This window comes from Anopheles bellator, chromosome 1 (genome assembly GCF_943735745.2).
Source record: "Anopheles bellator chromosome 1, idAnoBellAS_SP24_06.2, whole genome shotgun sequence".
Lineage (NCBI taxonomy): Eukaryota > Metazoa > Arthropoda > Insecta > Diptera > Culicidae > Anopheles > Anopheles bellator.
The window spans coordinates 13,265,440-13,286,716 of record NC_071285.1 but is presented as its reverse complement, the minus strand read 5'-3'; the positions used below and the strand labels follow the sequence as shown (position 1 = coordinate 13,286,716).

Here is a 21,277-nt window from a genome sequence, read left to right as displayed (position 1 = left end):
CAATCTTTGGCTTAAACGGGGGCTGCACTTCCCGGTTTTCGATCTTCTCCCAATCGATGCGCCGGAAGAAGGCATGGGCACGGACATCCTCCTCGCCTCGAGCACCACAGCCAAGCCGTTTCTGTGGATTCTTCGTCAGCAGCTACGGACGAGAGAGGTGTTAAAGTCCCAGTTGGTTCTCGCAACCGCAATTTGCTAACGAAATCCATCTTCCAAACTTACCCCCTTGCAGACGTCTTTGGCTTCCTTACTCAAGCTCTTCGGGTAGGAAACGTTATGATCGGTGATGGCGGCAAACAGCTCCTCTTCGTCCTCGCCATCGAACGGTGGCTGACCAACGAGCATCTCGTACAACAGCACTCCGTAAGCCCACCAATCAACCGACTTGCCGTACGGTTGATATAAAATGATCTGCGAGAAAGCGAGCAAAATGTCATATGTTGTGTGCTGAGTGCCCTACTCGCCGTGCCCCTTACCTCGGGTGCTATATAGTCAGGAGTGCCGCAGAATGTTTTCGTCGTCTTATCAGCCATAATGCCCTCTTTGCACATACCGAAATCGGCGATCTTGATGTGACCGTCCTGATCCAGCAGAACATTGTCCAGCTTCAGATCGCGGTAAACGATGCCGCGCGCGTGCAAGTAGAACAAACCTATTGCAATTTCCGATGCATAAAATCTGAAAAATAAGAGCAAAAGTCCCATCGTTAAAGGCACCTGATTTCTCGCTGTGAGCTATTGCTAATGGTCCATTTATCACAGACACAGAAACAGTCAGCGAAGAACTATTATTCCTGCCCTCACGAGTTACTAGCTAATCGATTTGGTACACACATCGGTCGGTTAGTCGTTGGTTCCAGTCGGTTTCGCAGTCAATTAGCATGACCCAGACACTCTATCGAGCGGAACTCGCGTACCGGCGTACCGCGTAGCGAACCCTCGTCTGGAAAGACGGAAAGTTCACTACGGAACGGTAATTAGTTGTTGGTATAAATAGCTTTTTCTCACATTTTTGTAGGTTTTTCCTTTAGCTGCTGTCTTGGCGTGTTTTACTTGTGAATAATGTCCTTCGCACACTAGTAAATAAGAGATGCGAGCTGTTGTACTTACACAGCGACCGGTTCCTTGAACTTGCCGCACTGTTGAATCTGAAACATGAGATCACCTCCGTTGACGTATTCCATGACAAAGTACAGACGATCCTGTTTATGATCGATAGGAAAAGAAAGAAATACGATAGTGAATTGAAGGCCAAATACATGTGAAAAGGCGCATTTACCATCGTCTGGAAGCACGAGTGCAGTTGCACCAAGAACGGAGGCTTGCTGGAGAGCGCAAGGACACGCTTCTCCACCATCGTGCACTCCACGTCGTCGTCCTGAATGATGATATCCTTCTTCAGGATCTTGATCGCGTACAGCTCGTCGGTGCCCTTGCGCTCGGCCAGCATCACCTTGCCGAACGAACCCTTGCCGAGCACCATCAGGAAGTTGAAGTCGGTCGCCCGTATGACGTCCTTCTTGGTCATGTTATGCGGCACATCCTTATCGCCCATCATCGGTATCTTCTTGGTGATGGATGTTTTCTACGTTTCAGTAGGGAAAAGAGATATTCAATTAATTTACCAATCTTCTAATTCAACATTAAAAACTACCGCCGGGTTTACCCTCATTTGGCTCTTGAGCTGCACAAGATCGGCACCCTCCTCCGGTACCGGCACGTTGTAGTATTCGCCCTCCTCCTGGGTGAGCAGCTTGAACCACCCGTCGACCGGGTTCTTCAGGATTTCCGAGATGCCGAACGACAGTGAGCCCATGAAATCGTTCCGCGAGGTACGATCCCAGTCCCACACTTCGATCAGTAGACGGCGATCCTTATCCTCCGCCTTCAGATCGCTGCGGAATTCGGAAAGGAAGAAATTAGAAGATTGCTCATGCATGCACTTTCTGTTCGGCCAACCGTAACCTACAATGTCAGCGTCTCGTTCCAGACCGGGTTCAGCGACGCACGGATGGTTTTGGTTTTCTTCTTCACATTGTCCGCATCCGGGATGAGCTTAATCTTGACGTACGGGTCGCTCGAGCCATTCGGATCCATCGGAATCAGGTTGCGACCCTGTTTCACTGTTTGCAAAGTAAACGAAACAAAGTAAAGTCGGTTCCATACACATTTCCTGTTCTGACGGGCACGACGATAAGAACAATGCGAACGGCCGATATGGCCCTCTGGTAGCATCGCTGGATACGGTTTCATCTTTTCGCATTGTTGCGATGATTAAAGCATTCCCCCGACCGGTGCAACCCGGAGCGCCAGATTTTGTATGGGTCGGTGCGGAACATCCTTGTTCAGCAGCCACCGGCTTTCGATGCGCTTTCATCATTATCCTGCCCACATGATAGAGCGGTAAGGGCGTTTCCCGCCACCGGAGCGCCGACAGCAAATACAAAAGTGCCATTCTAGCGCCCTGCCAGCAACAGTGGCAAAAGAAGGCCCCACTGGAGCTTCCTGCTTTGTTTGACGCCATTTTTACTGTATTCAACCACACAGAGAGCAACCCCGCCGCATGCCTCTGCCTACCAGTCCCGGTTCCAGGCCAATGCGGTGTGCCATATTGTTGCTACATAATATTTCCGTTTTTCACCACCAAAGGAACGACGCCGACTGGCGGCACGTCAACCTAATTGAAAGCGACATGTGAGAGAGAGAGCTTTTCGGTGTTGTTACCATGCCCAGTGTAGGGCCCATCGCGCCTCCGGAAAAAAGTTGGTATTATTCACGCCAGCCCCGGCTAACCGATCATTACGATGCCGGCGACGCACAAATAGTGCCGAAGAACATCCAAAAGGCGCCATGGACCAACGCCACATCAAGTGAGCCACCAGGCGGCTCCATTGTGTTGCTGATGAAAACTCCACTGAAGGGCTACGAAAGGCGCCCAACAAAAGCGAAATAACTCTCAATTTTGTGAACAGCACTCTACATACTCATCATATAAATTTCTAGTAATTCCACACCGACCGAGAGAGCCGCAAGGGAGGCGAAAATAATGTGCCTTCTTCGCGGAAGGCACATCGTAATGTCGCCGGCGCTCGGTTTCCGGGCTGCTGTGTCCTTCTGTTGCAAATTACAACTCCTTCCCGTTTCCCGCGTGAACCGTTATCGCGGCCACTCGTCCTCTCGAGCTCGCACGAAGTGATGGGCCAAAAGTACCGGAGATTGCTGTAACGAAACACCAGCGTACAGCACACCTCTAACGAGCTGATGACGCTGCTTCCTAGTTCGCTTTTCCCTTTGCGGAACCCTTGGAACCCCAGGTAAAAATGTAGCCAGCAGTGTCAGAATGCGATCAGCAGGTCATTCGTTCCGCTACGAGAAACCGTCGCCATGACGGGCCGGGATGGATGCGGGCTGTCCCAAAAAAAGAGAGCACCTAAAGTGGAGCTGTTGTGTGGTAAGCTGCTGCCAACAAAAGCTATCCACGAGAGCGCGATAAGGGCAGTTCGAAGAAGCCCACGCCGAGGACTGGTTTTCCATACCCTTCAGGAGTCCGAAAAGGGTCACGGGCCATGGATTTGTCTGATAATTTTATCGTCTCTTGCAAAGTCGTAGCCGTTGCCTGCGGCACCAAGCGAAGCGAGGGAAAGAAAGGCGAAAAACTTTTCACAAACCACCCAAAAGGACGGCAACAGGACAGAAGAAGCATCTACCTCGACCATAGAGAAGGTGTCCGCCATTGTCCTGACCCTCTTCTTGTGGTCTAGCTAATCTGCATCTCTTTCCCAGGCGGCCACAGCATGATTTGTACTGCAGCGGCAGCAGCAGCAGCACCACCGCCGTTCCCCACCGGGAGTTGGCTACCGCCGGAACGTCTGAAGCGCCCTTCCTTGACGACAATGTCCGTGTTGAGAGGGTGCGAAAGCATAAAAAATATAAACACCTTTTCTGCGTGTCGCTCGTTAGCATTAATGGGTCCGGTTACCAGAATGGTAGCTAACAAAAGGACGAGCACTGCCCGAGGTAAGACAACGGACAGGTAGAGCAGGAACCCACAGGACACGCATTGGGAATGGCACCGAGAAATTCATTTTAATTTTAATGCTGCACTTTAAATTCATTTCCAAACTCACTGCGGTCGCTTTGGGTTCTCGGTTCAAAGCTCAATTCAAGCCCGCGTGTGTCACCATCGGGACGTTCATCACGAGTTCAATTGATGGATTTACTTAAATTTTCGTTCAGCTTTCTCCGAGCGTCCACAGCCCACGGCCCGTCCGGTAATAAATTGCAACGCATAACTTTCTCCATTACACGATACACGCGCGGCGAGTCGCATTGGGAAACATGATGTTGCCTTTTTTCCAACGACGACGACGACGACGAGGACACAACCTGACGGCCTGCCGGCCGGCCGGCCAGCCCGTGAAGCACTTTATCTGCCTCACTCCCACGGGAGGACTCATCGAGGTTTGCTCTTTGCGGAGCCTTCGCCGCATTAGGGCGCCAACGCCCGGTAGAAGGAGGAAATGAAAAATACACAACACCGGCATCCGTCGGCGTCGCCGTTTCAAGGATCGGTTTCAATTTTCCTGATCGACTCATTTGAGCTAAAACCCTCGGCCCTTCCTCACACACAGACCGGTCTGGGCCCTATTTGGCCCACCATCAATCAGCGGTGCGGGCTTTACTTACTGGAACCCACCATCGATCCATACACACCGATCGATCGGTCGGGTCCGGGGTGGCCGAACCAGGAACTATTGCGACCACCGGCGTCCGACGAAAGTACAACCATAAAATCCATCCTCCTGCAGCCGACGAGAAGCAGTCAAAGTCGGAGAAAAGTTCGAAATTCGATTAATCGCTTCGTCAATTGAAACAGATACCATTCCATTGTACGGCGCAATCATTCGGCAACAAAGTTCCGAGAGTACCGTTTTGTAGCGTGTTACAGTTGTGCAAAGTTATGCTCCTGGTCCCCTCCGAAGCCGTGCTCAGTTTGCTGGAGCCTGGATCGTTTGCTGAGGAAAAACCTGCAATTCCAAACCGTAAAGTGTGTTCAAGTTTCTAGATCAATCAAGCCGTGTCACGACCAAATGGTGACCATTTTATTTAGTTTGTTTGGTCGCCCACATTGTTGCACCATTCTATTTACGCAAACCTTTTTGGTGAATCGGAAAGGATTGCCGCTTGTATGGCGCTCTTAAAAACGGTCGCCATCATCAATCTCGGCGAGTTAGAAACAGCGACGGAAGGAGGCCTCTGGAAAGGTATTCTAGTCGCACCGTGCCGCGTGAAGACGTGCTGGGGCAGATCGAAAAAATTAAACCCTCAAAACACACCCAAAAGTCATTAATTTAAATGGCCTGCCGACGGCGGCGTCGTGACCTGGAAGTTGAAAATTAATTCGCGCATTTCAAGCGCAAGACAGACGCGCGGTCATAAACAATTTGTTTCCATCTTCATTCAAGGAAGCTGGTGTCCTGGGGTGGCCCGTTGCTCGGGTGGCAATCAAATAACAATCAATTTGTGTTTGTGTCGCAATCTAACTCACCTTCAATGTTGAGCTTGCCGACCGAGTGCGTGATCGTCAGCTGGATCCGCCCTCGGCGCTCGGTGTGATCACATCCGCAGAGGTTCGGTACGCTCTCCTCGCACCGTTTGTGTACATTCATATCACATGCTGCGTCACGGGGGCCACATCCGGCAGGCACACACGGGTTCGAAGTTGTAGTTGAAGAAATGGCGAAAAACAATGAAAACCGGTTAGTCATACGCTCCTCGTGGTCTTTCGCTAAGAGTTGTATGTAAAGTGTAACGTGTCCACCGTGTACTGTTGCGTGTTATTGGAGAGCATAGTTGAGAGTCGCAGTGAAAGAACACATAGAGAAAATGGCGATGGACATTTGAGTTGAGAGTAGAATAGCACAAGATGGTGGTTAAAACACTTATGATGTGACATTTAGAGTGTAACATGGTGTTAAACGAACAGTGTTTAATACAACTTAAATTTGTGTGAAACGATGTGATCGTGTTGAGTTACGTACTCGTTAGATTATAGACTCGTTTAACTACGCTATAACAGTTTCTATGTTATTAATTGTGTCAGGACTTTTAGTACGCATTTAGAGTTCGAGGGTTCGAGTTAGTGTTGGGTTATAAATTCTACAAAACGTTTAGTCGGATATTCTGGTACAATTATACTTTGCCATTGTTTAACTGATGGATCGATAGCAGAAGGCTTTTAGGGATTATCGCTATTAATACACAGAAGTTTGGGTTAACAAACATACAGGAGGAAAACAGGGATTTTAGTACGCTTCCAAACGTTGGATTGGGATCATGTTTGGCAAACTACAAAACTAGAGTTTGTTAGAGGGGGACACAAAGTTGTCAGCTTCGAAGAGAATATTGAAGAGACACAGATAGAAAGAGATAGAGAGAGAATAAGTACAGAAGACGTGGCACTAAAAATATGTTTCACACGAACATTACACTCGCGCACACAAACAATCATTGACAATCATTACCGCGGGGAGCTTCATCCCGCTTGAGCATGCAATTTTGCAACGAGAGTGTCTGAGGCTTTGGAGTGCAAAGGCACCGCATTGTGCCCATTGTTATGTTTATGCGTCTGGCCATACCTTTATTTGGGCGATAAACCCGACCAACCTGGCTTATGATATTAGAGGTCCCGGCAAATGGGGCCGGTGCCTTAGTAATTGAACCCACAATGGTTATTGCGCACTACACGGAAAATGCCCCTTGGAAGGGGTTTGAAGTAATGGACCACATCTCCAGCACTTCAGCCAGGCAGGAGGTAACCAAACTAAAGTAAAAGCTCGGCGCATAAGTTTTAAGTGTGGATTTTTACAACAGCGGGACCCGCTCATCGGGACGGGTTTACGATGCAACGGGCAACGGTTTCACGTCGGTTGCCCGTAGCCCATCGACTGTAGTGCGAAAAGGACGAGGGAAAAATGATAGTGTGCCTGTGGAGAAGTTTGCCAGCCGCAAAAACTATTTTTTCCTTCCTCGAAATGAGCAAAGAAAAAAGTCTCAACGATCCCTTGGCGGCCGATTTTTTTGATGCCTCACCGTTCACGATCTGAGACAAGTCGGAACACGGTTCGTGAAGTAGCAAAACCGTAAAATGGTACCCGGTCGTGCACGAATTACTTTTTGCCGACTGTGAAGTGAGTGCGCGCGCGAAAGTGGCTAACATTTACTGGGTAATTTAATTATCTCGATCCTCTCGGCGTCCTGTGGCACATCGACAGGCTCGTTATCGCTCGGGCAGGAATTCGCCCGCTTCCGAGCGAAACATCAAAATTAAGCAGCAGAACCGCCAGCCCATGGAGCTGAGGAAGGAGTGCAGGAAAGCAGGAAGTAACATTCCGGAACGCCCTCCGTGAAACCCGAATCCCAAAAGGAAGTGTTTATTTCGGCCGAGACAGCCGTGTCATTTACCGGGCCTTCACGTGCCATTAGTGAGGACGATTCCAACGGCTCGAACTCGACTCACGGATTTTCCGAAGTTCACAAGAAACCCACAGCAAAAAGCCTCATCCAACCGATGCCGTGCGAAAGGAAGCAAACTCTCGGTAATGAGTTTTCCTGCGGGCGCACAGCGGGCAAAAACACGACTGGAAATTCCTTTCTTTAAAGCGGCCTTACAAAGGGCAGAGTGAGGAAGGCCGACGGCATAACATTGGACAAAACCAATATTATCATCTTATTATCCGGAAAAGGAGGAAAACGGAAAGGAAATACATCCACCCTGGGGTCGGGGCCATCGACATGCTTCGAATTGGACGATAATGGCTCGAAAGAGTTGCAGGCACCGCCGCCCAGTTCCGACTGCGCATTCCTTTTTACGACGATAGTTTCGGATAGTTTCGATTCCAACGGGGGACCTCCGGATTTTTCCCTGCTCGGTTCCGGGTGCCGTTCATGGGGCCATTCCTCGCTTTTATTATCGCTATCCGAACTATGGTCGAGCAATTTGAGAAGCATCTGAACATTTTTAATGTTATTTGATGAGGTTTTCCTAAGGGAAGCTTTTCCGGATAGTTACAGTAACATTACGAAATGCGCATCGGGCATCGATCTGTGTTTCCTGGACCAGGGTGCAAGGTTCTTCGCAAGAAGATTCGCAAAGTTTAATCTCTGCTTCAAGCGCGTCTACAGTTCTCCATTTTAAAGCTCGACTGGCCGATTAAATTGCTGACTGGGGATTAGTCCTGATGGATCACTTTCTGCATCCATCAAACGGAGTTGAAGTGAACCGGCAGTGTACGCTGTAGCGGACCTGTGACCTTTCTTCCAGCATCATCCAGCGGACGAAAGGAGTAGACGACCAGCACAACAGCGTTTAGGAGCGTGTTCAGATGTCGGGATGGTTGAGACGTCCAAACTCGCTAATCTTTTCATTTAAATTCAACTTCAATCGCAAAGGCTCGCAGCATAATGTTCGCCGCACATCGGGCGTTGCGGGAAAAAACCTGCCCCGTGTCGCCGAAGCGCCACTAACGATCTCATTTGCGCGCATTTGTTTGCTCGCTAACCATTTATCGGGCTGCTGGCAACGCGCATCCCCATTTCGAGCAACAAACTGTTGGCGAACAAACTCTTTCTCCGGTTGTGACGGCGGTCTGACGCTAATGACAGCTCCAAGTGCGGGTAAATAGACTCGCTGCCACCGCCACCGTCACTAACTGGTTGGTGGTAATCGATTCGCACTTGCCTCGCAACTGTTCTGTTCCCGAGACTGGCACAAAACAACCGGATCGCGGAAGAAAAACACAACGAGCCCCTGAGGCCTGTTTTCGCCGTTTCGGAATTGTTTCGTCCGTGCAGCCTGTCAAATGAAGACGCGCGTGCTCGTCACCGTCATCATCATTACCCGGGGCATTTCGCCAATACTGTGTTGCTGTCACCGCGAACACGATGCCTCACAGCTAATAGCCAGCGAGCAGCTAGCAGCGAGGAACTAGCACGACGACGACGATGGCACGGCCCGCTGCCCGCTATATACGTCCTTTATTGATCGTGCTCAATGAGTGTGCCAAATTTGAAAGACATCTGCCCCGGCTGCTGCTGTTGCTGGAGACAGCAGCCAGTTGGTTAGACGAAGCGCCGCCAGTGCTCGGAAATTGTTTAATTTAAACTGATCAGTTTCAATCAAGACCCCGGGAGCCGGCGAACGCTTGGCGAGGTCCGGCTTGGCTCGACTGGACCCGGTCCAAGCGCCACATCGTTCATCGTCGTTCCGGTGCACCCGGGCAGCACCTGAGGGGCAATAACTACTGGTGTAGGACCACCAGCAACAGTAGCAGCCGACCATCATCACGGAAACTTTGGTTGGCGCCCTTTGGCGCTCCGGCGGAAAAGGAGACCCGGAACCCAGGACCCAGGACCGCGCCGGAGAGATTATAAAGTTGTGTGCCGGATTTCACCCTCCGATGCGGGCGTTCCAGCCCCTCAAAAAAAGAAGGAACAAATATATAAATTGGTCCCCATTACATGGAAGCTCCCTGCGGCCCCGGTATCCTGTCTGCCCCGAGAGTCCCGTGTTCTGTCCATCTCGGGCTTGGCGGAGGATTTGCGAACAAAAGATTAATATTTTTCTGATCCCCGGGCATAGTAAAATATTAAAAGGATCACTCGCAGGCTCTCCCGCACCCATCATCATCGGTTATGCGGCACCCGGGCAGCTTATTGTCTGTGGTAACGATAGATCCATTAGTTTGGTAAACCCTCATACGGAAAAACGGGGGGACATACACCGGCACGCACGCAAGGGATGATTTATCTGACCCCAGGATGCGCTGGTCGGGTGATCGGGATGTGCCACCGTATAGTTTTAGATTAGTTTTCAAACTTTTACCCACCCAGAAACCGAAGCACAATTGCGTAGCCCGGTAACCAGGAAAGTGGCAAATCATGGAGCATATTTTAGTCACCATTTTTTATGTTTGCGGAACCTTTACTAACTTTAGCGCCCAACTGGGGGGAGCAGTTTGTAACAAAGCCTGACCACCCGGCTCGGTCAGCAAACATTAAATCTCTTCCAAGGACACAACCTCGCCTCGGCTAGAATAGCCCCCGGAGACACATACATCCGCATTACGGGGCCACCCCGCTAACGGTCTGGCCCGATGTGAAATTACGGCCCACCGACCACCGACTGGCGACCTTTGAGCTGGGTTTCAGTTAGGATTTCCTTTTTTCGATCGCCTTCGCCCTCGAAATTTGCTGAGCTCAGCAACAAACGAAACTAAAGCCCACCGTCATCGGTGGACCAGCAACTCCTTTTTCAACCTTGCTTGCCCGTTGTTTGCCGAGCAACAGAGCTTCGGGTGATCGTGGGAAACCGGCCCCTTGTGGGAAGGTGAGAAATTTCTGGCTTTGTTTCGTTTCTCTGCCTGAAACAATGGGCTGTGGCCCGGGTGATAATAAATCATACCCGCCGCCGCCCAAGACGCGTGCTCTGGGCGATGCGAATGGGAGAAAGAAAACCGGTGCGACGGTCGTTCACTCACTTCGAGCCTCGGAACTGTCCAGCGCGAGCACGGATATACCGAGGCGCATCCATCGCGTCTCCGGGCGATTTAAAGTGGGATGCGATCGCGAAAACCAGGGGGATCTTACATTCGGGTTCGGATTCGTCAACCCGAAACCCGGCAGATGGTCTACCCTACGCAAACATCGATCCGTCATCGCCGCGATGATGATGCCGTGCCGGTCCTGCGTGCCGTCCGGCCAGGCCGTGGGAAAATGTCACGGCAACACGCCACCCGTCAAGCCACCCCGTGCCAACGTGTTGCGATTTTTCCGGTTTCCTAAGCCGCACGGAACAGCGAAACGGAAGCAAATTTGTCACCGTTCGGCCCTCTGGAGGAGCGGAATGTACGGGACGGAACGGAGGGACACTTTTTGCCAGGTTCGGCCCGGGTTAATACCCGGGTGATTTATGAACTGTCTGCGCGGTGTGTGCCCGGTGTCACGGCAAATTCCTGGTCAGGGAAAATGTTCGATGGAGGCGCATGGTGTTTTTCGGTACATAAAAGTAATATTAGACAAAAAGGCCAAAAAGGGCTTTGTAGCATATGTTGGGTAAAGCATAAATAATATTTACACCACGTGATTACATTATAATGGATTCAAAAAGTCCAAAATGATCCAAAACAATCCAGAACAAAATCCAACAATCATTGATCAATTTAAATTTACCATCATTGATCAGGATTAATTGACCTCTCCAAATGCTTACTGGACACCATACCTTTGAGTTGGACTACTGACAAGGTCCACTCATTTCCTCACAATTACCAACAATTCCTTAATCATTTAAAGGACTTCACTTGTCGAAAAGTAAAGCTCCAGTTCCGTCTCAGACAATTATCCTTAAAGTAGCGATGGATGCAAAGTAAACATTTCAACTCGTTTTTAAACCAACTCAAACGTGCTTAAAATCGAAGTGTAGTATCGGCCATACGAACGTTACCATTTATTAGCCAATGTAACCGAGTGTGTCTCGAACGGCGAAAGCGGAGACTTCCAACAGAATATCGAAGGCGTGAATCGTTGAGCACCGTTCCAAAAACCGTTGATGTAATTATTCCCACGTGCAAGAGAAGCTTGCCTCAAAACCAACGGAGGCTACCAGCGTGGGAAGCGCTTTTTGCTCCGCAAACTTGGAAATGTCAAGCGATCGGATCTGGAGCGGCTGCTGCCATTCTTTGAACCCAACGAGAAGAAGCCACGGACGATCGATCGATTAATGTGAACATTGGAAAGGTCACACCACCAACGGGTGGTTCTGGGCCTGAGATTGGAAAACCTCAGCCTGGTTTTTGGGCCACAAAGACCGCTGAGTGGGTGGGTGTTTCGATGAAGATGAACTTTCAATTATTTTTCCAAGTTTTTACAAATACAAACAAAAGCAGTATGTACACAGTAACATCTCAACAACCGCTTAATAGTGCTTCTAAGTGTTTATAATTGTGCTGTGGGTTTTTTTTTGGGCCATGGACCATGTTTCTACTGACTACTGCCGTGGCCAACGAACCCCTTTGCCGGACCGTATCCCGTGTGCTCTAGTCTCTAACAGTCGTTCGCAATGCAAAAGGGGTGTTCGGGGTGGGCCGTGGGAAAGCGGGAGCATAACCAAGTGCGGAGGCCAGGTCAGCAAACGGTGCACTGCCTGTTAATTGCTGCCGGTGCAGATGTCGGTCCATTCGATATTCGTCGGTGCAGTGGTGGCGGCGAAATGCGGAGTGTGCGCGGAAAGTTTTGTGCATTTCAGGGTTTTGCCTCCTTCACCGGAAAACCTGGTCCACTTCCGGAGGAGGTTGTGCACGGGGTCACGGGTTGTTTCTTGTGTATACACGAGTGTGTTGTGTGTTCGGTAGGAGCAGGTAGGTTTAGTATTTTCCGTTTGGAGTGCTATCAAGATCGTTGTAATGTACAGCGCGCCACCATTAAGGAAGAGAATACCGCAAGAGTCCAGACACTACTAGGGGGCACCCGGAACCGAGCTCCTGTGTGTGTGGGTGTGTTATTATTCGGATGAGAGTGTGGAACTAACGGAACAGAAATTATTTACCAAAACCAAACACGTGACCGGTGTGACTCGTGTGCCTAACCATATATTAAACAAGTTTCTCTGACCCGCGCGGCGCTCGGGCTGCCTCTCACTGGCCGGAAGAGTTAGGTTGCGAAATGGGACAATGATGCACGCCACGGGTGCCAAGTAGGTGGTGGTTGTGTATTAAAGTCTATTCTATTCTAGGCTTGAACGAAACGCCGGAAGTCCCGGCAAACAATTCGGTAGGTACCTTGACACTTTAAACCCTGATGCGCGATCCCGTGCAGCATCGAACCGCAGTGATCGCAAAAGGTTGGTGTTATGAAAGTGTATCCTTGCCATTTGTGCGGGTTTTGTGCCTAGAGAGAAGTAGAAGAATAGGTAGAAGAAACGGTGTGGAGAGAGAGAGAGAGAGAGAAAAAAAAACAAAACACAGGGAGACAGTGCAGCGGGCGGGAGGGCGGAAAAGCATTTCCGGCACCGCCATTTCCGGTTGCCGGAAGCGTTCGCAGTTCGTGTTGGGAAAATCGAATAAATTTCGGAATAATATGCAGTAAAAGAAGGCTAGAGCGAAGGATAACGTGAAAGCAAAGGTGAATCGTGAAACGTTGCTGCTCACTGGGCTGTTGAGCGTTGAGGAATGGTTAAAGTAGCGCTGCAAAACAATGTTTAACATGTTCGCTGCTACCAGCTTACACGGAAATATTTTAGAACTTAAAAAACTGCACAAAGCATCGTCGGAAATAAATATAAATTAAAGAGCAAACAGCATCACTAATCCATATCAGTTTCGAGCCACTCAGCACGATAATCCCGACGTGTATGTGCGCAGTGGCAGCTGTCACGAAATCCTCGCACACACGCAATGCACACATACTCACTCATCCATGCCACGCGTTCGTACGCAAAGTAAACTCGACGCCATGAACAGGGGAATAAAATGAAAAATCGGAAAACTACAAAAGCGGAGCAGCGGAAAAACTCTCCGAGCAGCGAAACGAAACTGTGTTGACGCGAAATGATACGCAAACGTCCGCAAATAACCGCCACAAATCCGGCTCCGGAACGCGATTGCATCCAGGAATTGATCCTCGTCCGCCCAACTTCGTTTGCCATTTTTCAACCGTCCCGTCAAACAATCGCCGGCCCCCCCCGTTTGTTTTCCACATCCTGGCAGCCTGGAGCCGAGTGTTTGACAGCAGCGAGCGAGCCGCAGCTAATCCGGAAAGAGAGGCAGGACGTCAGTCGAGCCTTTCCCACGGGGATACCCGTTCCGGTGAATCTTTCATCCCGACCAGCTGGCCTGCCCTGGTTTCGTTGGGGGCCAATTTCACAAGGGATCTGGCGCGCGTAACTAGCAGCAGCATCTTGGATCAAAGGAGCAGCAGCTTCCTCTTCAAAAGTCGTGCAAAACAACACCCACACACGCGCGCGGAGATTAGCATTATCGTTGGCGTGTACTGTCAAATGTCAAGTCCTGTCCGCTGCTGGTGCTACTGTTACCAAGGTAACCTTTCAGTCGAAAAGAGCGCACTTTTTGTGGGCCTTCAGCCCAGTGTAGCAACAACGCCTACTCTGGCACGTTGGATCCCATTTGTTCGTGATTTTTCCCACCGATTGCTTGTACGGCACAGTTTGTCCGCTGTCCGTGAATTGTTTTTCTTCAGCAGCAGTTTTGTGGGACCAACCGAAAGTGCTAATGAAAAGGAATGGCCACGTCCGTCCGACCATCGATACCGATGACTCTCGGTTCTCGGTTGGGCGTAATGATCCACAAATAATGGTCGAAAGCGCGGAGCTCTTTCTATTGGGCCGGGGCCGGTTTTTTTCCAGGCCACGACGTGGTTCGACGACGAAGAATCCTGGCAGCAAGATCTGACAGCACCCTCTCGGTGGTTCTCGGTGGCGTAAATGCCATACTCCATAACCGAGAGAAAAGAAAACACTCGTTATCGAACTGACCTTTGCCGTTTCCTAGGACATTGTTGATTCGTAAGGGGGTTTTTCCCCTCCATTCCAACATTTTAGGACATCAGGCCGGCCGGAAGCTAATCAACTAGAAAGCCTGGCCCCCTTGCTTGCGTAACTCTTGCTGTGATTTTACGGCTCTATCTGCTCTATCGCAAGCACCACGCCCGTTCGTTCATTCGAAACCCTGCTGCTGTTGGCTCTCCCAACAGTATATCCAACAACATCTTCATGAAGAGCCTTCCCACCCAGTTGTGGGGAGTAGAAAGAAGAAGCCGTCGTCCGCCGGCTCCCACCGAGGCCGTCGCAATGCCCGAGAGACAAATAATTCACGTTCCTGGAGTGGCGTTCGGCCCACCAACTTTTGCCGAACCTTTCTCGGTAGCCGATCACGACAACGTGATTACAGTGCAAACTACACGCCGCCGAGCTTGTGACGCACAGTGAGTTTTGGGCACTGACCGAAAACGTGCCGAAGGCTGGACGGACGGGTCGGACACTAATGGGTTCGGTGGAGGTACCAGGCACACGTAGGGCCCAAGACGATCCAAGATAGCCTATCGAAGACGTAATACATTGGCCTCTTATCGAGTGAACACGTAAACAGGGAGGTGCTCAATCGGCAAACAAACCCAATTCACATGGCTGACCGTGGCACACTTGGGGCCTCCACGAGTTTCGGAAAGACCTCACTGGTGACGCAACTATTGACCAACCATTTTACAAACCCTCCCATTAATTGGTCGTCCCAACCCGGGCGTAGCCAATTGATTAGATTTCCTGGAAGGCGATAACAGACTGGCGATGTGGAACGCAGTACTTTATCAATTTATGGTCGATGAGGGTCTCCCCCCTCACACCAGATATTAATCTACAATCCATCACAAAACGAGCTCCATACATTCAAATTGTAGAACGAAAATTGCTGGTCACAATACCACAATTTACTGGGCTTCTCGGGCTTCGGGTTCTTCCAGCGTAACCTTCGTTCGATTGATAACTCCCCGGCCAGATAAACGTGTTAAAAATGGCACGGAAACGGATTGTTAGCCGGGGCCGACATCGCTTATTAGCAGCAGCCCACGGTCCGTCGCCTCGTAGTGTATGGGGCGGCCAACAAATGACCACAAACGTTCCGCAACTAATTGCACATATCAGTCATGAACACACCCTGTGGCCACGCACGCAACAGGAGATAGAGAATTGTCTGCAATGCCCGGGAATTGTGTGTGTTTACCCCGTTCCCACCCCGAGAAGCCGGGTTCCTGGTAAACCAATGGTCATTAATAACGGAACGGACCTTCCGAGAACCTAGCGAAGATCACAAACCTGAGACCTGGTAAAGTGTAATGCGCGAAACGACCAAACACGCACGATCCTCATCGCAGACACTACTAAACCAATAGAATGTCGGTTCACTTTCGGCAGAAACTATCCATCCTATCCGCGTCGTTACGACAACGGCGACCACGAATCGGCACGCGGTATTTCCAATTCGCCGACGGCTCGGGACGTCGAGTGTTTGAAAGCTGCAGACCACGAGCCATATTAGCACCAGCACACTCTATTAGCGGTCAAGTACACACTCTACGCGCGAGTCAAACATTTGACTTCGACGGCGATCGACGGCGAAGTGTGATGTCTTGTCACAAACATCCGCCAGCATCTCGGGTATTTGCAATGGCCATCCCTCAACACGGAGCAATCGCAGAAAAAAGGACAAAAAAATTACAACCCTTGACAGATGGTCACACACCGAAGATAGGAACGAGAAGCGAGTTCAAAGAGACGCCACTGCTCTCCAACGACTTGATGAGGGTCTCACCGGGGGCTGGGGAGTGTCTTTTCTTCGATCTTCGGCTCCGGGCGGCTCAAGTCTGACAGCTCGAGCTGTCGGAATTGGATGACCACCCGTGGCGAAAGGTAAACATAGGCCACCATCCAGCGAACAATTCCCGTCGACGTTGGCCCGTAGGGGTGTGAGCATTTGAAACGACCCGTTCCGCGGACCCCGGACCACCGATTGTTTGTTGACGGAACGGAACGCGATAATCTAGAGCACGAGCTGCAGCGTGGCAATGTATGAATTCCAACAAAGCACCGTCCACATATGTCCCTCTCTCCGATTAGAGAAGATTTTCCGGCTTCACACCTGGCCGGAGCCAAAGCGGACGCCACACTTCACATTGATTGAAAAAGTGCTGCTGAAGTGAAAAGCGACCAAAACTATTCAACCTCAACACGGCGTGGGGCGGTCACTACCACCGCATGAAGCCATCCATCTTCATTGGCTCTGGCCAGGTGGAATGGCCCCCGAAACGAAGAGAAACGTGCGTGAAGTACGTGAAAACTTTATCCGTGCGCTACACGAGCCGCGGGAATGTGTCATCGAGATGTCGAGAACGAACATTTTCGAAATTGAAAACTTAACCAATAAGACGTCACGGTCCCATCGTGACCACCGGAATGAGGACCTTTGAGCAGGGTATTGTACCTATATAGCCCTTTTCTCGGAATTCTACTTGAAATTGGAACATTCCAAGCGGTGATTGTTTGTTCCACCCGAAAAAGTCGGTTTGTGATGCGATTTGCTGTGGTTCGTTAAATAAATACATCAAAACGTAACGAAAATGGTTTTAAAATACTAGAAATTAGGAAGAAACAATTAAAACGACCTTACGAAGCGATCACTCTCACACTCACTTCGCGCTCGATCACCTGCGCTCAACCATACTGAAAACACGAAAAAAGTCTGGTAAGTCACTCACATTCAATCGAAACAAGCTAAAACTACGAAGCGATAGTTGAAAAGGCGAAAACAGAAAACTAATTCAAAATATTTGAAAGTAATTTAGTAAAACGCTTCCGTATTGTTGAAGAAAAAACACAGAATACACTAATCGAAACTAGTCAACAAACAGTATCGGAGTAAAAGAGAAAAGTCCGCACGACACGCAGAAGTAGAAGAACAGAATGAACAAGCAAAGCGAACAATAGAAGCGTAGTGGTAATAGTATTATAGAAAACGTTGTTGCGATCCGAGCGATAAAAAGTAGTAAAGTTATGCAAAAAGCTTCATACGAAAGCTGGTCGATAATGGGGACGAACGAAACGGCTTCAAAACGACTACACAACGAACGGGCGTATCGATTTATAGTCACGATTCATTTTAGCAAACTGAGTGTTGAGCGAGTGTATGTGGCAGGTCTGTTAGTTTGTGTGGATGAAATTATTTAACTTTAGAGTGTTCAGTGTCACTTTCGTTGTGCTCTTCGTGGGTATTGAGCGATCGAAGAGCAGAACTTAGCAGAGGAGAAACACGGTGAGATAGTTTAGAAAATAGCAATAATAGGGTGGCGCGCAAGGGGCGAAACATAAGACGAAAGTCGAAAGTTAGAAAAGGGAGCGACAGCGTGTTTCGTGTACTCCGCCGTGAGGAAGAAGCGCCACGAAGGAAGGAATGTGAAGGCTGGGTGAAGAGAAGGCTTTAGCGGGTGGACAGAAGAATGAAGAGAAAAACAAACGGACATACATAGGAAGATACGTCAAATAAAGAAACCATGATGGTCGTTACCTGTACACTTAAGCCCCTGGTGGATCAGACCGTACAACAGCGAGCCACAGTGATCGCAAAACGTTGGGCTCGAATAGGTCCACTCTTTAAACTCATGCTTGGTACGGGTGTCCTAGGGTTCGGTTCGGTTTGTTTGATTGGTTGTTTGTGGTTCGATCGTGTGTTGTTGGTTTGGATGGGGTTCGTTTTTTGTTGGTTTGATCCACATATCCGAACGGCCGGGTGAGTGGGGCGGTGGGTGGGTTGGTGGTGCGAGTGATGAAGGAAGATTCGACGACCGTGTTTTATTGTCATGTAGTTGTATTTTTTTAATAGTAAGATGGTAGTGGTGGTGGTGGTGGTGTTGGGGTGCGTTTTGATGTTTGGTGGTCGGTTCATTGTCCGTGGTTGAATTTCGAACATTCGTGGGTAAATGGGAATCGGAAAAACGGAAAAGAAAAAAGACAGAAGACAATGTTTAAAGTTCTACGTATAAATGCGTAACGAAAGCGTATGCTCTGGCGCAACCTTTGACTATGGCGAATATGGTTATGCGAATGGTGGCCGATCGGTGGGCGCGCGAGTCATAAAGGAAAACTGTTTTCAAACAATCAAAACCATTCGTGAATGAGAGAGATTTGCGCTATCAATTGGTAAGTTGTACCCTGTTGTAAGCATTGTATACTATGTGCAGTAGAAGCGTAAGAACGACAGAAGATAACCACAACTCTATTCTATTTCGTCTATTCTAGTCTATTCTATTTCAGAAATGCACATTATTTCACTGCGACAACCTGCAAAGCCACACTTCAGAGCAAAATGGTAGAAAAATTTACAGTAAACTTCAATTTGGAATCCTTGTCGAACTATCCACTACTTATTTTTTTGTCGTCCTAAATTTAGCAATGCCAATTATAGACGAACACGACAAAAGAAACCGGAAACGAGAAAGCGCACGAACGAACTTGAACGACACACTGATACGACACAGTTTGCAACATTATCTAATCCTAGCGGGCAACTGCAACTGAGAACGCGGAACGATCGGAAACTGTCTGCTATCGTTTGCTATTGTAATGGTTTAAGAAATCCAAAAAACAAACATTATTTTCACGCGCTTAGCTCATGCACATTCGAAGAAAAAGTCGTTATCCTGTTTGTAGAAAACAATCTTATCCAAGCGCGAGCTCTACCAGGCGATTTAACTAGAAAAACTGTCCGAGGAGCTTTAAGATTCATTTGATGCAAAATTGTTGCAAGCCAACCAAAGCGGGCCAATTGAAGAGCGAAACAATTCGGGACCCTTCACTCGGCTCGGCTCATTCAATTAGCCAAAGCAAACACAAACCGTGCGGCCACAAACGCCGCACACTGTGAAATCAAAATAAATAGTACGCCAGCACACAATCAAACAAAACGCAGAAAATCGTCGTCATCGTCGTCGCCACATACACTGGGTTGTGGGTCGGGCGTTCGGGTGGAAAAGCCCCTCCCCAGGGGGGCGACTCCACCCCGTAGGAGGTTAGCCAAAATAAAGCATAAATTACACTTTAACGAAATACGAGCTCGGGTCGTAAAAAAATTAGTAGTATGTAAAATGAACGAATGGAACTGGCGAGAACAAAACTCAAAAAAGGAGAACCATCCAATATGTCTACGCGGCCCGGCCACCGGAACAGCGGGTCGGCGTCGTGGTAACGTGGATTGGAAAGAAATACGACCGATCCGGCGAGCGATCTGGAGCGTATCAAAACAACAACCGAGCCGGGGGAAAGGTTGGAAAATTTATTTTTAACACTGAGCCCCGGGAAGCAACCGCCGGTGCCGTGGCGATAAGTGGAAGAGTTGGTGGCCGCTTTCGAGATTGAGTTTTCAGCGTTGCCGAGTGCGGCCGACCGGCCGGTGAAAGAGACGGCCGTACGGAGGGGTGTTTGCAAAACATAAATCTGGAAAAAATTAAAATATTAACTCGCCACGAAAGAGCGGCATATCCTCGCGATGTCGACGGCGGCACCAATTAGGCAGCGGGCGGTGGCAGATGTGGCACTGTGGTAGTGCCAACAATGCGCCCCTCTCACTGTCCAGGTGTTTCTTTTGTTAATTCGATTTGAAGTACTAACTCAAATTGCGCCCGAAAAAAAGGAACGCTTTGCTATGTAGATACTGCATACGGAATGCTAAAGAAATTAGCGGTAAAAAGGACCCAAAACAAACGATCGTGAACGGGGGGTTTCGTAGTAGCGAAATTTTAAAGCATAACGTTTTTGAATCGGTCACAACGGAACACGGCTCTACTTACATCCGAATCGGCTCCCTTATCGGCACCCGGACACTTGAAGGTGACGTACTCGTGGCATCGTTTGTGAACGACGAAGGAACAAACTGTCGAAAGAGGAACGGAACGAAACCGGAACCGGTGTTAGAGTTAATTTATACAAATTTAAAGCTACAATTTGCTAAAACTGTTTACGTAATTTAACGTAAAAATCCTATAGCATATGCAAAGGATTCCAAGGCTTAACTTCAAACAAATATCGCTACATATTTATGCTGCCATTAACTCACTATATGTGCATTATCTATTCTACTAATTTTATATAAACAGTTTTAAGTCAATCTAAAATTCAGCCCAAAACAAACCTCACAACCTCATCATTTACTGCCCGACGCTTCAGTCCGCTAGCGCTTACCTTGACACTGAAATCCTTGCTTGCCGAATCCCCTGTCGATGGTGTCCACGGTGTTCGCGATGAAGCGTGTGACGATAAATTAACCACGCGCGACGGATCCGGAAAATGAGATAAAAAACGAAACGGACACGGTTAGTGACGTGTCGCACGACGGACCCAGCCGCTAGCGTATAAATGTGTTTGTGTGCGTTAGTGTCGTTAGGGTTAATATTTAATAGGATTTATTGTAGGTCAACCAAAAAAAAAGCCTGAACATTGTCGTTGCATTGTCGGTTCTATTTTGCCAACACACCACAGTACGGTGGCTAGGATGCCGATGCCGAAGGAAGCAATGAACCCGCCGCCGCCACACCTGCATGAGTTGTGATGAATATTTAATCACACCGTTACACAGAACCATTTATTAATCGGAATATGAAAATGACGATGGCAACGAGGGGCATAAAAAATGCACATAGCATAAAATAATTACAGAACGTGC

General features: G+C 49.0%; 1 protein-coding gene across 3 annotated transcripts in view; it reads right to left on the bottom strand.

The window, feature by feature from the left end:
- LOC131205689 (protein kinase C, brain isozyme) overlaps positions 1-21,277 on the bottom strand; it is a 48,218-nt gene that overhangs the window by 4,879 nt on the left and 22,062 nt on the right. For all 3 annotated transcript variants that reach the window (XM_058197897.1, XM_058197895.1, XM_058197896.1), the window contains exons 3-13: positions 20,797-20,828; positions 20,406-20,488; positions 18,128-18,239; positions 5,548-5,676; positions 1,969-2,122; positions 1,666-1,894; positions 1,279-1,584; positions 1,110-1,201; positions 477-678; positions 223-411; positions 2-142 (exon numbers count right to left, since the gene is read on the bottom strand). In XM_058197897.1, the coding sequence (XP_058053880.1) occupies positions 2-142; positions 223-411; positions 477-678; positions 1,110-1,201; positions 1,279-1,584; positions 1,666-1,894; positions 1,969-2,122; positions 5,548-5,676; positions 18,128-18,239; positions 20,406-20,488; positions 20,797-20,828 (1,669 nt within the window). The remainder of the gene's footprint in view (position 1; positions 143-222; positions 412-476; positions 679-1,109; positions 1,202-1,278; positions 1,585-1,665; positions 1,895-1,968; positions 2,123-5,547; positions 5,677-18,127; positions 18,240-20,405; positions 20,489-20,796; positions 20,829-21,277) is intronic.